Source organism: Caenorhabditis briggsae (genome assembly GCF_000004555.2).
Source record: "Caenorhabditis briggsae complete genome, chrIII, whole genome shotgun sequence".
In the NCBI taxonomy this organism is placed as follows: domain Eukaryota; kingdom Metazoa; phylum Nematoda; class Chromadorea; order Rhabditida; family Rhabditidae; genus Caenorhabditis; species Caenorhabditis briggsae.
Window position 1 is genome coordinate 10953264 of NC_013490.2, and position 18140 is coordinate 10971403.

Sequence of the window (18140 nt, forward strand, 5' to 3'; positions counted from 1 at the left end):
ATAGAAGATCATCGAGTTTCAGATTACGAAGAGAATAGAGCTCCAACTCTTGCAAATTCGCTGTTCCAATATGTTGGAGTGAAAAATTCTCTTGGAGAAGGGCAGCATTCAATCGAACATCTTCAACATATGGTAGAAAAGCTCTCAAAATGACTCGAGCGCTTTGAATGTCCTGATTGGAACAGCGAATTTGCAAGAGTTGGAGCTCTATTCTCTTCGTAATCTGAAACTCGATGATCTTCTATCACTGAATCTTGAACGTTGTAGTATTGGTAAAAAACAATACTCACTTCTTGAAAGTGAATCGTTTCTTCAAATTATGGAAGAAGGGATCTAATGCAAAATTGAAATATTTGGAGGTTCATGGAAAAACCATCGCAGATTGGAATGTTTTGATGAAAGGACTACAGCCAGAAGAAGCAAGAAGATCACAGGCAGACGGAGGAGGAGGAGAGGAAAAGGAATACACGATTCAGAATTTTTATGGGATCTGCGCTAGAATTAGCATGTTTAGTTATCGTTTTGCTCGTGTTAAATTCACTGTTTTAAATTGATTTCTGATTTAATTTATGTTGCACCCAAATTAAGTTTCATAAATCGTTTGATTTGTTCGCCATTGTGTCCATTAAATCGATTTGTTCACCATTACGAGAAATCGAAATTTTTTTTTGTTTTTTTTTGAAGGCAGAAAAAGAGAGTGTCTTCGTAAATTTGCTGGCTCCAAAACTAAAATAACAGAGCTTCAAGTTTTCAGTTTACCAGTTTTTTGAAAACTCATAGAGAACCCCAGTTGCGGGAAATAGTCTACAAAAGCATTTCAGAATTTTCCAATCGGTTTGAACATTTCAACGGATACTAAACAAAAATAGAGTTTCATTTTTGCAGTTGATGACTTTTTTGTAGCTTTGCTAGTTTTGGAGATATGCGCCTTTAAAGTCATTGGTGTGTTTAGAGTGGAGAAAAGAGACGCAGAGAAGAACTCTCACTTTGAAGGCGCATGCCTCAAAAACCAGAAAAACTACAAAAAAGTTGTCAACTACAAAATTAAAGCTCTATTTTTGTTTAGTACAGTCTGAAAATTTCATAGTCAAGTCAACAAAATTTAAGCCTAAAAATCTGAAAATTTGAGACTCTGAGAACTTGATAATCCAAAAATATGAAAATTGGAAAGAAATTTGAAATTTTGAAATTTTGAAAAAAAAACTTGAATACTTGGAAATCTAAAAGTCAGTGCCTGAAAATAGAAAATCCAAAAACTGGAAAAGTTGGAAACTTGAAGTATTGAAAAACTGAAAATCTGAAAAATTAATGAGGTTTCTAAATTTTGAATTTCTCAGAGGAAGGTATTTTGAAGTGCTGAAAAAGTAATCCAGAATTTCTCTATTTGTCTGAAAATATCAGATTGAAAATATCAAGGTCTATCCAATAACGTTTCAGATATTTCGTAGGCCTCTAAAGATGATTTATTAGACATTTCAGTTTTTTTTTTGGATTTTGCCGGTTTTCCAGAATTTTCATTCATCAGAGAAGCTTCTTAATTTTATTTCCCGGAAGTTTCCCCTTTTTTTGTTTTCTCCGACTATTTCGATTTTTTGATTTCAACGATTTCTTGGTTTTCTCTGAAACTTCTGAACCCTCAGGATTCTCAGTCTTTCAATTCTGAGATTCTGATCTTTGAGATATAGAAAATTTCGAATTTTCAGATTTTCAGATTCTGAAATATTAGATTTCCCTGATTTTCAGATTATGAGATGCTGATGTTATGATATTTCCAAATTCTGAGATTTTCAGTTTTTCAGATTTCCAAATTTTTAGATTTTCAGCTTTTAAGACTCTGTGATTTTCAGATTCCCAGATTTCATGATTTTCATTTTAAAATTCAGCGATTTTAAGATTTTCAGATATTTTCAAACTCTGAGATTTTCAGATTTTCAGATTCTGAAAACTCTAAAATCCTCAGATTTTGATATTTTTAGATTCTCAGAGTCTCATATTTCCAGATTTTCTGATTATGATATTTATATATTCTGGAATTCGAAATTTTCAAGTTTTCAATTTTTAGATTTTCAGTGTCCCAGATTTTTTTTCCGTCATCTAACAACATGGAATTTATCTGAAACCTAGAAAATTCAACATTTTCAACAAATGCTTTGTTATAAAGATCTAGAAAAAAGGACAATTTTTATCACAATAAATGCTGACTACTAAATACGAGAGGAATGTATAGTTATATCAAAGGGGCGGGGCTAATAAAACAGAACATGCACAGCAATAATTTCTTCAAAAAATCAAGTTATTTGCGAGGAATCAATCCGAACTGTTGTGGACGGAGCAACGTGGCAACGACATCCTTCTCCAGCTGATCTAGCTCCGAGATGACACTTTCCAAATCGTTTTGAGTCTTTCCTGGTGGAGTGATCAGTTCGATGTAGTACTTGATCTTGGGCTCAGTTCCAGATGCACGGAGAGTCGTGACACTTCCAGTCTTCAAGAAGAATGTCACCATTTCAGAAGACGTCGAAAGCGGAAGAACTGGCTTGTTGTCAGGCTTCGAATTGTCATATCCAATCGTCAAATCTCTCACAGAGACTACCTCAGCCTCACCGATCTTTGTTGGGAATTTCAAGTCGGCTCTGAGGGTGCTGAACAGCTCCTTGGTGACTTCCGGTGCTGGAACCATCCAGTAGGTGGATCTAACCAAGTGGAATCCATATTTATTGTAGAGAGCATACAGTTGATCCTCGAGAGATTTCCCTTGAGTGTGAAGGAATGCGGCGATTTCAGCGAACACTGCCGCTGCACTGACACCATCCTTATCCAAAGTGTGTCCTGGCATGTATCCAATTGACTCTTCCCATGCGAGAATCACATGGTTGCCTTCAGCGCGAAGCTCCTCCGCACGGTTTCCCATCCATTTGAATCCAGTCATTGTCGTCTCGTTTTTGAAGCCTAAGCATGTAAATTGAAATAAAAATAAAGAAAAATTCAAAAAAATTCCTTCATCGAGAAAAACGCATCGAAAAATACGCTGAAAGCCCTTAGGGACGAGCTTTTTTTCTAGGCCGCCCGGTGAGTAAAAGCGCGCGAATTCAAACTTTTAACATTTTTTTTGCTCGTTTTCCTGTTTTTTCTAGTTTTCCGATGTATCTGGAAGAAAAATTGAAAAAAACCTGGAAAACTCTTGAAAAAACCGAAAAAAAGTGAGAACGAGCGAAAAAATTTTAAAAGTTTGAATTCGCGCGCTTTTACTCACCGGGCGGCCTAGAAAAAAAGCTCGTCCCTAAGGGCTTTCAGCGTATTTTTCGATGCGTTTTTCTCGATGAAGGTATTTTTTGAATTTTTCTTTATTTTTATGCCAATCTACATGCATTTCTGCACATTTTATGCAATAAAAATTTTACCGTAGACCACCTTTGAAGTGCCGTTTTTATCTCATCGACAGTGTAAAATTATTTTCCCTCCAGATGACGTTGCATATCTCCAAATAACCAATAATGAAAGGACCAAGTCTGGAGTTTAAGAAAAGTGGACAGCCGTTCATCCAATGCGGCTTGGGACTGAATTGCCTTTCCTTCAATAAAACGAGATCCTATGTTCCACGGGAAGCCAAGTAAGGCATAGACCGCTCTAGCTCGACGGTTTTTCTTTACGCACCCTCAAACTCCTGATTTGGCCATTTTGTTAGTGGTTATTAGAAGATATGCACAGTCATCTGGAGGGAAATAATTAAACACTGTAGATCTGAACTGAAAAAATACTTTGAGTCACAGCTAGCTAGCTTTTGGAGGGATGGTATCCACACATTACCTGAATGTTGTCAGCATGTCGTGGACCACAACGGTGCATACTGTCAATCTTGGATAATTCTTGTTTTTGTATTATTCACGAATTGAAAAATGGGCAGTTACTTTCCTTCCAACCTAATAGATTCTTCAAATTGTGGAAGAAGGGATAAAATCGAAAATTGAAACATTTGTTGGTTCATGGGGAAACCATCGCAGATTGGAATGTGTTGATGAAATGACTACAGCCAGAAAAAGAAAGAAGATTACAAGTAGAAGGAGCAGACAGAGAAAAGACGTACATAATTCAGAATTGTTATGGGATTTGCGCTAAAATTGAAATGTTTAATAATATACGCTTTGTTGACCAATTTGTTACTGTTACTCTCACTGTTTCAAATTGATTTCTGATGAAAATTTTATTGTGACTGAATAAAGTTTTAAAGCTAAATCAAATCAAAATTTCCTCTTGCATTTAAGGACAGCAACTCCAATATAATTTTTTTGTCGGAAAAAAGCTAACGCTTCCCTCTCTAAATTTCAACAAAAAAGATTTGCTTCCAAACTTCGAATGATAGTCGTTAACTGAAAATTTCCTGTTAGCACTCAAAACTTTGATGGCTAATACTTTTGAAATTTTCGATGTCACTGCTAATAATATTAAAAATTGAAAAAAAGGTTTGAAATCATGAGAAAATATAGAAAAAGCATCTGAAGAAAGCAGCTTTAAAAAAAGAAATCAAATTTTGATTTTCACAGAATTTGAAACTTTGAATATCTGAAAATTTGAGATTCTGAGAACTCGATAATCCGAAAGTAAGAAAATTTTTGAAATTTTAAAACTTGAACATCTAAAAGTCTGAAAATATGAAAATTCAATAACTGAAAAAGTTGAAATGTTGAAATTGGGAAAATCTGAAAGTTTAGTGAGGGATCACATTTTGACATTCTCAGTGAAAGAGTGTCTACTTTGGCGTCCTGATAGAGTAGTTCAGACTTTTTTTTTTTTGATAATTCCAGAGCATACTAAACAAAATTAGAGCTTTAATTTTGTAGTCGACAACTTTTTTCGAATTATTCATCCTAACGATTTATGGCTCTTAACCAGGGTTCAATAGTGACAATTTGTAGCAGTTTTTGAACCTTGGTTCAGTTTGAGCAGCATATCCCGTCTGGTTTAATTTTTAGAAAAAGTTGTCAACTACCAAATAAGAGCTCTATTTTTGTTCAAAATACCTTGAAATAATTTTTTAGAAAAAATCGAAAATCAGGTATTTTAAGATTGTTCTGAAATCTTCAGCTTGAAATTGAAATTTGAATTACTCAATTTTGTTGTTCGTCTATACAATCGACCATAAATACGTCTTCTGTCAACATTTCTTTCTCTGGAGATCCCTTTTTGACACCTCGTTAATCTCTTCATTCCCCATCATCACCTGACGTCGTACCTGCATTAGACACGCGTTTTCCACTCGAGACCCATCTTTATTGATTAACAACAAATCGATAGAATTCTCTACATCAATAGGTTCTACAAACCTACCTCATGTTGTTCCATACATTCATTATATCTTATTAGTTTCCTCTATTCACCAAATATGACCAGCCGGAGATTCCCTTTCCGACGTTTACCCGATGATCTATGTTTAAAGGTTCTCAGAACTATGGAACACCGTGAAATGTGAGTTTATTTCTTCAATTTCTTCAAAAGTTACGATCCGTTGCATTAGACTCATTTCGTTTCAGAATCGCCTCCTCATTAACTTCAAAGAAGCTATTATCACTGGTTCAATCTCTTGATTTATCGCTTAACAATGCTAGCATAAAAATGAAACTACTTTCGGAAATATCGTTTGACTTTGGTCGCATCACTGTTGGATTCAAATGGAGAATGGACAAAAATGGCGAAGAAATGACGAGTCTTAATGATATTCCTGTCAATACTAATGTATCAATTCACAAAAACTCCCCGAGTTTGAATCGTATAACAATGGAATTCCGGCTGACTTCCGGACATATTGAATTCAAGTGGTCAAACCAAAGAATGACTTTAGGAGAGTGGATTCATCACCTCTGCTCAATTTTCCGGTGCGAACGTTATGACGCCGAATTTCATATCGGAAAGATAAGAGTCGATATACAATCACTTCGAAACACTTTCCCAAAACTCAGAGAAACTGTTATTCATGGTTCTTTGGAACCGAACGATCAGGACATTCAAAGCGTTATTTTGAGAGCTTTTCTACCTGATGTCAAATATGTCCAATTGCATGGTGTCCCTCTCCAAGGTAACCTTTCTATTCAACACATTGGAATAGCAAATTTAGAAGAATTGAAACTATGTGCTTATCGTAATCTGAAACTCGATGATCTTTTAACCCTGAATGTCGAATGTTGTACTATTGTTGAAAGTCAATTCTCACTTCGCGATTTGAATCGATTCTTCAAACTATGGACGAAAGGATCCTTTCCAAAATTAAACTATTTGAGGGCTCATGTGGAAAGCATCGCAGATTGGAATGTCTTGATGAAAGGACTACAGCCGGAAGAAGCAAGAAGATTACAGGCAGCAGGAGGAGAAAAGGAAAAGGAGTACACGTTCAGAATTGTTATGGGATTCGCGCTAGAATCAAAATGTCTAATATACATTTGGTTGTTACTGTTATTCTCACTGTTTCCAATTGATATTTGAAGTTTGTACCTGAATAAAGCCATAATAAAATGTTCCAAACTAAAATTTGCAAAAGAAAAAAGCCTCTCTAAATCTCAACAAAAAAGATTTGCCGGAAGAAGCAAGAAGATTACAGGCAGAAGGAGCAGAAAGAAAAAAGAAGCACACAGTTCAGAATTATGATCGGATTCGGGCTACTATTCAACTGTGTAATAATATGCCTGTTCATGTTTCCGTAGAGTTTTATATTCCATATTAATTTCTGATAAAAATTTTTTGTCGCCAGAATAACGCTTTTCAATTGTTCGTCCTTTTTCTATAACGATTGCAGGAGACTCTAATCTAAACACTCGAATTTAATATCATGACGTTCTATTATTCAATGCATAGCCGAAAGAACGTTCTATCAGAGGGGGCATTCTATTGATCGACACTATTTTTTTCTCGGGAAAAATTGCGAATTGCTTTTAAGATCCTACCGCAACAAAAACTGTAAAAAGCAAAGAAGAGAGCCAAAAGCGAAAAAACCGTAAACACTCTAATACATATAACGCCACTCGGACCGTCCACTCTGAGCCTATATATCTCACTTCTTTTAAAAGATATCAAAAAGTTGTCAACTAATAAAATGTTCATAATCAACATTAGAGTAGTTAACCACTTTTTGATATCTCTCACAGAAAATTAGATACATGTGTCTCGAGTGGAAAACGCGTGTCTAATGCAGGTACGACGTCAGGTGCTGATGGGGAATGAAGAGATTAACGAGGTGTCAAAAAGGGATCTCCAGAGAAAGAAATGTTGACAGAAGACGTATTTATGGTCGATTGTATAGACGAACAACAAAATTGAGTAATTCAAATTTCAATTTCAAGCTGAAGATTTCAGAACAATCTTAAAATACCTGATTTTCGATTTTTTCTAAAAAATTATTTCAAGGTATTTTGAACAAAAATAGAGCTCTTATTTGGTAGTTGCACCGTTGTGGTCCACGACATGCTGAAAAAATTCAGGTAACGTAAATAGCACATATTAACCTAAATAGAACATATTAAGTGGAGACGCAGACACTACTTCTCTGCGTCTCACCTTTTTTTTCTCAGACAAGCATAATAGATGAATAACAATATTGAAAAATTCAATTTTCCATTTCAAGGTGAAGGGTTCCATTTATGGTTTTCTAACGAATCATTACAGAAAAATTTCATATTTAACTGTTTCAATTGATAATAGTCGATGAAAATCCTAAAAGTTATAGTGGTTAGAAATTTGGGGTTTTTTTTGGAATTTCATTCGGCTCAGAATTTTCAAACAGATTTGAAACAATCAGCTTTTCAGCTTCAAAATGAGTATAAAAATGCCTATGCTCACAAAAATTCTGGTCCCGTCTTAAAGGCGCATACCAAAATTTGGGAGCGAAATTCAAATAGAAGGATAATAGGCCGTGTTTATGCTTATTTCGAAGCTTTTAACTAACTGATTACTAATCTGAAATTGGAAATATGCTTGCTAAAAATCTAGAAAAGATATGATTAAAAAATGGGCGGAACAATTAGCGGAGATATAGCAAAAAACGTTGTGAAAAGAAACAACATGTTAATGAAACTCTGTTCTCTGCGAGCTTATTAGTTGACAGTTTTTTTGAAAAGTCAGAAAAAAAATACTTAAAACCCGCTGCCTTTTGCAAGTATGAATATAGCACCAGAAAAACCCCATTTAAATACAAAAAACAGTTTATTAAACAAGTTGAGAAACAGACAACAACGGTAGTATCAAACAACAATATTATCAGAAAAAAGATTGTTCAGAAGCTACAGGAAATCTCTGATGCCAAACAACGAAATTCACGATTTTATCAAAGACCGAAACCGATGCAAGCTTTCCATCGGGTCGCAAAATGTCCAGGGCATGTTCAAGGTTCAATAAGCCACCTTCAAATTCCTTTTTGCTGAAACATATGAAACTTAAAAGTCGTAGAATATTATTAAAAACTGACTGATAGTTCCGATATATCCGCGCTCTTTGTGTCGGATCCCATGGCTTCGTTTCGAATCCACTGACAATCTGTTCAATCGGCAATCCCTCCATTGGAACAGATTTTAATTGAATTTCGATGTTTTCGAGTTTATTAATCGGCTGGTCGATTCCTTCGAACCAACAGCGAATGAATTGATTTAATTGATTGGCATCCCAATCCATTGTGTAGAGTGTGATCCGTTTAGCTGCACAATTCTTCAAATGTTCCGGTTTTAACCAATCAGATCCGTTTAGATCGAAACTCTCCAAATCTGTGAATTTTTCGAGTCCTCCTTCGGTTTTATCGATAAAATTCATTGTTAGTTTCTCGCATTCATGAATTTTTGTCCATTGAAGAATGTTCTCGATTTCCGGGAATGATGGACCCGTGATTTGAACAGCGGTGACCGGGAAACGAATCAAATCGGTTAGCCATTCGACTGCTTGCTGAAATACTTGATTTCTTAGGAAAAACTGCGATTTTTATGCTAAATGTTGTTAGAAAATCTTCATTTTTTGCCTCCTGGAAACATGTTCCTTTAAAGGAACACGCTTTACAGAGGAAAGGTGGTCTCGACACGATAACCGAGCTGACTTACCTTCCCAAACTCGATTGGAGTCTCACAAAGTTTGATTTTATCTGTACTCAATTTCACTTCCCTCGTATAAGAAGTGAAGAATTTCCAGACAAGTGGTTTATTGAAATAGAAGAACTTCAATCGGATCACAAAACCCTTCTGACTGATATTCAGTGATAATTTCTCCACATTCAGATTTTGTAATTTGATGAATTCTTGGATTTTTGGGCTGGATAGTGCAAAGTTTATTCTGCAAAAATGGAAAAATTATTTTTAATGAAAGCATGAACCCACAGTGATTTGGGGCTGAGAAAATTGACCATTTTAGACATTGGAAGCTTCGGAACGTCCAGAAGAGTCGGCGGTGTCATTTTGAAGCCTGAAAATTGAAAATATCGCAAAAAATCGGAAATTCCGCATTTTTCATGTGGAAAAAAGGAGCTTTCCATCTCAAAAATTATCTGAAATTGGCTAAAAGAGGGGAAATTTGGAAGAAAATGATTTTTCTGAGGAAAATATCCGAAAATTCGAGAAAATCGTTGGATTTTGGTTTTCAGAAGACTTTGAGATTTATTGAAACCTATAATTATTCTAACAATTGCTGAAAATCGATGAAAATCGATGAAAAACGAAAGAAGTTTCACCGAAAAATGCGAAAACAAAAACGCGTGCAATTCGGTGTCATGCAGAAAAATGGGCGGAGCCTTCGCACACACAAAACATAGCGGGCGGCGGAACCCGGAAAATGTCGGTACATGCGAAAACATATAACCCCTCGTCTCGCTTATCTCGTCGGTTTTAACCCAGTTTAACCAAGGTTAGCTGTCGTTTCGATCTCTCGAAAGAGTGTGTCGAATAGAAACACAATTTTTGGAACCGCCTCTTCGGGGATATCCGTTGAGGCAAAGATATATAAAATTTCGGGATTTTGCAGGAAACTAATAAAAACTGTGTCAGACGGGGAGCTGTTGATCTAAAAATCTTGAATTCTGGGAATCAAAAAAATTGAAAAACTCTGAAAACCTAAAAATCTGAAAACTGAGCATCTAAAAATCTGAACTACTTGGAATCTGACAGTCTACAAAACTTAAATTCTGACAACGTAAAAGCGAAAAATCTGAGAATCGACGTTCACCGGCCGTTCGAATCAGCGAAATTTGGATAGTCTTAAAAACTACTTTGATGAATTTCGATATTTCCAAGAAGCCAAGAAAAAATCGAAGAAATATCAAAAATGCGGTAAAATCTCTACAACCACAATTTATTTTTCAAGATGCCGCTAGAAACAATGCTAGGAACAGTAGAGCGCGTCCTAAAATAGATCTCTCTTAGTAATGCCCTGATTGAGAAGAAGCTTAGTATGTTTTGTAACAGTAAGTGAAGCATTATTAATCGCTGAAAACCAATTAAATTAATTTCAGATTCCAGACGACTGCAATGATTACTGTACTTCATAATTTTGACAAATTTTCATGTTTTTACTAATAGGAAGCTTGGCAATTTAATACTTTTACATGTTTGTTACTACCATTTTTATAATTCATTTTTGATAATTTGTCTTGATAATAAAAATATTTGCTTTAAAGAGATCAATCAGCTATTCTGGAAATCTCTGATGCCAAACAACGAATTTTAATTGAATTTCGATGTTTTCGAGTTTATTAATCGGCTGGTCGATTCCTTCGAACCAACAGCGAATGAATTGATTTAATTGATTGGCATCCCAATCCATTGTGTAGAGTGTGATCCGTTTAGCTGCACAATTCTTCAAATGTTTCGGTTTTAACCAATCAGATCCATTCAGATCGAAACTCTCCAATTTTGTGAATTTTCGAGTCATCCTTCGGTTTTATCGATAAAATTCATTGTTAGTTTCTCGCATTCATGAATTTTTGTCCAAGAATGTTCTCGATTTCCGGGAATGATGGACCCGTGATTTGAACAGCGGCGACAGGGAAGCGAATCAAATCGGTTAGCCATTCGACTGCTCTCTGGAATTTTTTAAAATTTTAACATTTTTTGAGAGAGAAACTGTGATTTCAGTGATAAATATCGTTCAAAAATGCGAAAAATAGTTTTTTTTGCTGATTTTAGTGCTAAATATTGTCGAAAAAATAGTACAAAATAGCGAAAAAACATGATTTTTTGCGATTTTTGCGAAGAAAAATCACCAAAAAATTGAAAAAATTACACTACTTCGCAATATCGGAGACCGTACAAATCGGAAAGACTTTAAATCCGAAAGAAAAGAAACGGAAAGAACGCTAAACCGTGCACAGTTTTGCTGAAATCGCGTGCGCAGGCTGCATATGAGCGGGGTTTTGTCTAAATCTCTTACAGTTCAGAAATCTCTCGTTCAATTCAGATAAACCCGCCCTTTTTTGCAGCCTGTGCACGCAATTTGTGCACGGTTTAGCGTTCTTTCCGTTTCGTGTCGTACGGTTTCGATTATTTCGCTTTCGTTTCTTTCGGATTTAAAATCTTTCCGATTTGTACGGTCTCCAATATCGTGGCGAGACCTTGCATCCTCGGAACATGTTCCTTTAAAGGAGCACGCTGAAATGAGGTAGGGTTTCGACACGAAATCGCCGATGAGCTAAAAAAAGATCATTTTAATTTAGAAATTCGTGATAAGATTGATAGATTTTTTCGAAAAACATTCATATAAATTAAGGAAGCAAGAAAATACTGTCATTCGACTTGTGTGTGTTTCGAGGTGAAACAACGACAAAACAAAAAAGGAAACCAGTAAAAAAAAGAAGACGTTATGAAAATAAATTAAATCATCGAGGGGAAAGAGTGGGGGAGAACATCTTAGGAGAAATCGAGACACTAAATGGGGAATACTACATAAACCGTAGCGGGGCAGGGGAACGAGAAACAAGAGGAACATTTATTTAGCAATCGGTAATATATAACTTAATGGTTCAAAGTCTTCATAGCCGCATTGAATCCACCATCAGCGAATGCCACAAAGAAGGTCTTGACACGAACGGCGAAGTGCATCAGCAGCGCTGAAATTAATGATAAAATACTCGAAAATTCGTTGAAATCTTCTTACTTGCAACATTGCTCAGGATATCCAAAACGAATTGGAACACCATCTTAAGTCCAAGCTTGAATCCTTCCAGAGCTGGTCCAAAAGTCTTCTGTCCGTCCTTCTTCCACCAAGAGTTAACATTAGCCCATTGAGCTTGAACGAATCGCTGAGTCTTGACCCATTTGTCGACGATCCACGCGTGCACCTTGAAGAGCACTTGCTCAACCTGCTTTCCAAAGTCAGACTTGGTGAATTGTTTCCATTGCTTGCTGATTGAGGAATGGATCGAGTTCAGGTGTGGTTTAGCTTGACCACTGTAATTCGACATTGTTATAGAGCTGTTAGGATGCTCGTATTTCCACTAGTGGAAGCCTATCGAAGCCGTCAACTTTGAGCGAAATTATCTAGATTCTTATGAGAGATATCAAAATGCGGTCAACTGATAAATTAATTATCATAATATCACCTATATTTTATCAGTTAACACATGTTCGATATCTCTTACAGGAGCCGAGATAAATGAGCTCAAAGTCGACGGTTTAGGCGGGCTTCTATCAGAGGAAATTGATAAACTTACTGATATCCATTGAAAACCGTTCCGTATGTCTTCTTAACATTCTGCGCGAAATTGGCAGATGGCTTGTTTCCGGATCCGATCAACGAGATGTCCTTGCAAAGTGGGGCACTTCCAGGAATCGGAGTTCCCTTTCCAGCGCAATCGAGTCCAATGGCGATGGTGCTCGACGTGGCGAGGATGATGGTGAGGTAGAAGACGCATGACCAGATGAAGCCGAAGACTGAAAATCGGAAAATAATCCATTAAAAACTAAATTTCCAGACCTAGTTTAATCATTTTTAGACGCACTAAATAGGTGAAAAACTAGTACAAAAATAATCGAATTTGGGTAAATTTGAAAACATTGTTTAGTCAACGTCGACATAGTGATAAGAGCAGATAGCGATAAGAAGTGACTCACGCTTGCTGAAGAATCCGCGTCGTCGTTCGGTTGTCTTCTTCTCGTCCTTCTTCTGTGGCGACGTCTCCTTCTTTTGAGCCTTCTGCTGCTGTTGTTGTGGTGGTGTCGAGTGAGACGACTTGTTGTTCGAGGCGGCGTGGTGCTTCGCGTCCTTCTCTGAAAATTTGAGTCGGTTATAGGTCGTTCGGGAGGCTTCTATTTCGGTCGGCCGACCGCCGACCGACCGCCGAGTTCATTTTTTCGCGATTTTTCCATTACTTACTAGCCATTCTTTAACGTTTTTTGGTTCGATTCGAGTCGGCACACAGGAAAGTGGGGGAAAACTGAAAACGTACAAAAATAGGAAAAAAATAGCAAGAAGGAGAGAAAAAAAAAGAAGAAAGTGATAGCTGAGAACGGAAAGACAGTCACAGAACGTTCCAGAAAACAGTGGTTATGTCGAGTGGAAAAAATAAGGGTCAACACGTCGACAACAGTTGGAACTTTGCCTAATTTTTTCCTACACGTCGAAAATCGAAATTTGGGTCGGATTTTAAAAAATAAAGCAGGAAATATACGGAATTTAGGTAGATTTTTCAATTTTTCTGTGAAAATTTGACTCAAAATATTCAAATAAAGCAGGAAGTTGGCTTTGAAACCGAAAAAGGCGAAATTTTTGAGAGCAAAAAATCAATCACCGTAAGATTTCTTAAAGGCGCATAATAAGCTTTGCATGGATCTTGCCGCGAAATGGTAAATTTGGGCGTTGCGCCTTTAAAAAACTACAGTCGAAAATAAATTATTTTCTCGCCTATTTTTCCCAGTTTTGTCGACAATTTTCATACTTTTTAAGGGGTTTTTAGTTGTTTTTATCAAGTTTTCGCTATAAAAAACCATGAAACATACGGAATACCGAGAAATAGCGGCAAAAATGACTATTTTTCGAAACAAAAATATTTTCTGGCCTATTTTTCTCGATTTGTCAACAATTTTCATATTTTTTGAGGGTTTTTTCATTATTTCTATCCATTTTCCGCTATTTTTATAGCAAAAAAAAAACAAAAAATGACTGTTTTTCTAAAAATGATTGTTTTTCTAAAAATCTTGAAATTAGAAAAAACGAAATTCCTATAGAAAAAAGAAGAGAGAAATAGAATGTGTGTTATTTTGTTTTGCGCGTTGATATCGAGAGAAGTCGAGAGAACTGGTAGTTGGTAGTTGATCAAAAATAAGTAGGTCAAACTGATTTGTCATTTGGCACGCATGGAATTTTCAAAAGAAGGAAGGAATACTGAGAACCATACTAGGTAAAGGGAAAAATCAGATAAGGATCGGCCACTTCCTCCCATGTAAATCTGACAAAATTATCTAATAGCAAGGGCAGTATTGATAGAGATAAGAGATTCTCATCATTAGGAATAAGAGGAAAAGATCATCTCCACAGAACCTTAGAAGGCTAATAAAGCGTTCGTTAAAACTGCAAATCGCTTGGTTAGGTTCGTTTTGAAAACTAAACAAAGAAGAGGTCAACCATTGCGGATGGACAACAGCCGCTTTTTCTCAACTCTCTCTCTCTCTCTCTCTCTCTCTGTCTCTCCACTCTCTCCCAGATCCTCGCTATTTCTCACCCTTTTGGTTTTTCATGTCTATACGGCGTGTGTGTATCTGTGAGGGGTGTGTCTCCCCGTGGTAGGTGCCCAGTTGTGCAATATCGAACTGCAAGATGTGGTGCGAGCGACCTTAGCAGTTGGATTTTTGAAGCTAAGGACTTCAGTTTTTGATGGATAGAAGGAAATTTGATGCTACTACAACAGGAACTATCCATAGACAGCGTCCCCCTTATTACAAAATGAGTCATAAAAAGGAATACAAACAAAACTACAAATGCTTCTGTTGTGGTGGGAGAAATGTTGCAAATATACAAAAACCCATCATAAATACTACTATTTTTTACCACTACTACTATGCTGGCAAAAAAGTAAACGGAGTGGCGAAAGAAAAAAACGACGAAGGGTGGCTCTTGTTCCGTCTGCATCTCTCGCTTTGACGCACTCTCTCGTTTCATGCTCTTCTGAAGACGAATGCAAGACGAAGAAGAAGACGTTGGCACAGAAGACACGAGAAGAAGGGGAAGCATGGGCAGAAATGAACACAAAAGGAATAGAAAATGGACACAAAAGAAGGGAAGAGGAGACATAGAGCAAGATAGAATGAACAGATGCTGGTATTTAAATGTGTAGGCCACCTGCTCTCCGGGTCATAAGAGACCATGCAGATTAATTTTTCTGAGAAAATTTGAGTCAGAATATGTAAAGCAGAAAATTCGCTACGAAATCGAAAAAAATCTGAATGTTTGCGAGAAAAAATGAATTACAGTAAGATTTCTTAAAGGCATGATGAATATTTGATGGGTTGCATAGCGAACTTGAAATTTTAGCGATGCGCCTTTAAGAAACTACTGTCGGCAGTAATTACCGTAAAATCTGTATTAATATTGCGCCTCTATTTGAATTGCCCCTCTAATAGACTTGCACCCCTTGAGGGCACTTGAAAAATAGACTTGTAGCCTTTAATTGAATTGCCCCCGTAATACAATTGCATCTGAAGCAGTATTGCGGCTCCGCCGGGAGTACTGTACAATTTTTAGTCTGTGACACCGTGACGAATCATTGCACAGTTGTTTTTCGAATTTCTTTTTTTTTAACTACCTACCTAATTTCTGGTTTATTTTTATTTTTCTTGAACGAGAAATGGAAGAAATTCAGGAGATTTTGGGAGATATTGAAATTGAGGAAGACGATGGAGAAGTGAACCATGCCGAAGAAGAAGAAAATAACTATGACAGTGACGCCTCGATTTTTTGATTTTTTAAAATATGCGATACTTTTCTTTTTGCTTTGTTCAGTTTGTTACTTTTTTTGTTGATTTTCATAATAAAACTTTTTTCAAAATTTTAACCTCAAATTGTAGTTTATAAAATATAATTGCAGCCTCTATTTGATTTGCCCCTCTAATAGAGTTGCACCTCTTGAGGTGACTTGAACAATAGACTTGCATGCAATATTAATACAGATTTTACGGTATTTTCTGGCCTATTTTCCTCGACTTGTCGACAATTTTGATAGTTTTTTCGGTGATTTGCATCGTTTTTACCCAATTTTTGCTATCTTCACTGTGAAAACATCAGGAATACCGAGAAAAAGAGGCTAAGCATGATTATTTTCGAAAATTTTTTAATTTTCCTGAGAAAATTTGAGTCAGAATATGCAGATACAGCAGATAATACGCTTTGAAATGAAAGAAGGTCGAAATTTTTTTCGAGAAAAAAAAGAATCACAGTATAATTTTTAAAGACCGCATGACAAACCTTGCATGGGTCTCGCAGCGAAATTACAATTTCGGTGTTGCGCCTTTTTAAACTACTGTAGTTTTTACCTAATTTTTGCTATTTTCAATGAGAAAAACGATGAAAACATACAAAAAACCGAGGAAAAGATGCTAAAAATTATTATTTTCGAAAAAATATCACATTTTGCAAGCAGAATCTCATGACATTTCTCACACCCACCATCGTTCTTCGTCTCCAATTCCTTCTTCTTCTTCTCCTGATGCTTTCGGATCTTCTCTTCCTCTTGAGCCTTCTGCACCTTCGCCTTGTGCTTCGCCTCCTGTGCCTTCTGGTTGTCAATCTGCTTCTGACGATCTCCCATGTAGACATTGACAACTTGCTTCGCAGCAGTCTTACATTCCGCGTCGGTTCCACAATTTCCAGCGATCGCTAGAAGCTTCGAATTCAACGGATTCTTCTTCAAATCCAACCATTTCAGCGATTTGAGATTGGCAAAGGATAATGGGAGATCTTCCAACTTGTTATTGTACAAATTGAGATGCTGGAGACTGGTCAGGTAGCCAATTCCATCGGGGAGATGGTCGAGTTGGTTGTTTCCAAAGTCCAGTCGAATGAGTTTCGTCATTTTGCAGAATGATTCTGGCAGATAGGCGATGGAATTCGAGCTGATATCGAGCTTCGTCAAACGTGTCAGCTGGACGATTGCATTTGGGAAGTCCTTGATTCCACAGGCAGATAGATCCAGCTCATCGTCTTCTTGCAGATTGCGAAGTTCCGTTAGAGAGTATTTGGGAGCAGACATTGTTTTCTAGAGTCACCGGTAGAAAATTAAATACCCTGAAATTTTGAAAAAAAAATAAATAAAAGTGTGAGAACGAAAAGAAATAGGTCGGCAGTGAACCAATATTGAGAAAAAGAGAAAAAAGAAAAATCGTCTTTTTAAATGCACAAGTATCACAAAGTAAGTATTTGAATTGTACTGAATCGATATGAATTATGGCTTTTGAGAAAAAATACATCTAAAGCTGAAAGAGTATTACGAATTATGAGTTATGCACCCTATTTATAGCTCTCCCTTCGGTTGCTTCCGCTCCGCTTTTTTCGATTTGCTTCGTTTTCGTTCTGCGTCTTCCGCTTCCAACTCCTTCTTCGCGCACTCCTTATCGTAAGCGTTGAAGTATCTGAAATTAACAAATTTGTTCGAATTAGCCTTTTTTGAAAATTTCCGGAAATTTCCATCGAAAAAAGCGCGAAAAATGACAACAAAAACATTTGAAAAGCGCTGAAAAAAAAACAATAAAAGTAATTCCGCTCGAGAACCACAAGAGAACTTTTTGCGTGCGTCTTTGAAGTACTGTAAGCTTTAAAGGTGGTGTACGGTGAAATTTTTTATTGCATCAAAATGTGCAGAAATGCATGTAGATTGACATAAAAATAAAGAAAAAATTCAAAAAAAATTCCTTCATCGAGAAAAACGCATCGAAAAATACGCTGAAAGCCCTTAGGGACGAGGCTTCTTCTACGCCGCCCGGTGAGTAAAAACGCGCGAATGCAAACTGGTGAAATTATAATAGGACGATAAAACTTGTTCGTGGCGAGAATCACAACTTCTAATGGTAAGAAAGGCATACCGTATTTGCTCTAAAAGAAGCCCACTGTCCCCTTTGAGCCGAATATCTCGGTTTCTGTGAAAGATTTTGAAAATTGATCAACTGATAAATTATTTATCATAATTCACCGATATTTTA

General features: G+C 36.6%; 6 protein-coding genes and 1 non-coding gene across 7 annotated transcripts in view; 3 read left to right on the forward strand and 4 right to left on the reverse strand.

Annotated features, from left to right (window-relative positions):
- Positions 1 to 2293: 2293 nt before the first annotated feature.
- CBG03575 lies at positions 2294 to 2929 on the reverse strand (the record flags this gene model as incomplete). Its single annotated transcript, XM_002647008.1, has 1 exon — positions 2294 to 2929. One exon carries the CDS (start codon positions 2927 to 2929, stop codon positions 2294 to 2296), a length of 636 nt encoding a protein of 211 aa, XP_002647054.1.
- A 2451-nt stretch (positions 2930 to 5380) lies between these two features.
- On the forward strand, positions 5381 to 5467 carry CBG26122 (the record flags this gene model as incomplete). Its single annotated transcript, XM_045244404.1, has 1 exon — positions 5381 to 5467. One exon carries the CDS (start codon positions 5381 to 5383, stop codon positions 5465 to 5467), a length of 87 nt encoding a protein of 28 aa, XP_045098220.1.
- A 359-nt stretch (positions 5468 to 5826) lies between these two features.
- CBG26123 lies at positions 5827 to 6474 on the forward strand (the record flags this gene model as incomplete). The annotated part of the gene is made up of 1 exon (XM_045244405.1): positions 5827 to 6474. One exon carries the CDS (start codon positions 5827 to 5829, stop codon positions 6472 to 6474), a length of 648 nt encoding a protein of 215 aa, XP_045098221.1.
- A 1767-nt stretch (positions 6475 to 8241) lies between these two features.
- Positions 8242 to 9418, reverse strand: CBG03576 (the record flags this gene model as incomplete). The annotated part of the gene is made up of 4 exons (XM_002647009.1): positions 8242 to 8401; positions 8450 to 8916; positions 9069 to 9297; positions 9342 to 9418. 4 exons carry the CDS (start codon positions 9416 to 9418, stop codon positions 8242 to 8244), a joined length of 933 nt encoding a protein of 310 aa, XP_002647055.1.
- A 423-nt stretch (positions 9419 to 9841) lies between these two features.
- Positions 9842 to 9954, forward strand: CBG25118. Its single transcript, XR_006672588.1, has one exon. It is a non-coding gene; the product is annotated as an RNA transcript CBG25118 (non-coding RNA).
- A 2012-nt stretch (positions 9955 to 11966) lies between these two features.
- Positions 11967 to 17194, reverse strand: CBG03577 (the record flags this gene model as incomplete). Its single annotated transcript, XM_002647010.1, has 5 exons — positions 11967 to 12061; positions 12109 to 12401; positions 12665 to 12884; positions 13065 to 13220; positions 16612 to 17194. 5 exons carry the CDS (start codon positions 17192 to 17194, stop codon positions 11967 to 11969), a joined length of 1347 nt encoding a protein of 448 aa, XP_002647056.1.
- Positions 17195 to 17455: 261 nt separating this feature from the next.
- Positions 17456 to 18140, reverse strand: part of Cbr-anoh-1 — a gene marked incomplete at both ends in the record, with an annotated part of 7868 nt that continues 7183 nt past the window's right edge. Inside the window, 1 exon segment of the mRNA XM_002647011.1 lies at positions 17456 to 17573. Coding sequence (XP_002647057.1) covers positions 17456 to 17573 — 118 coding nt within the window.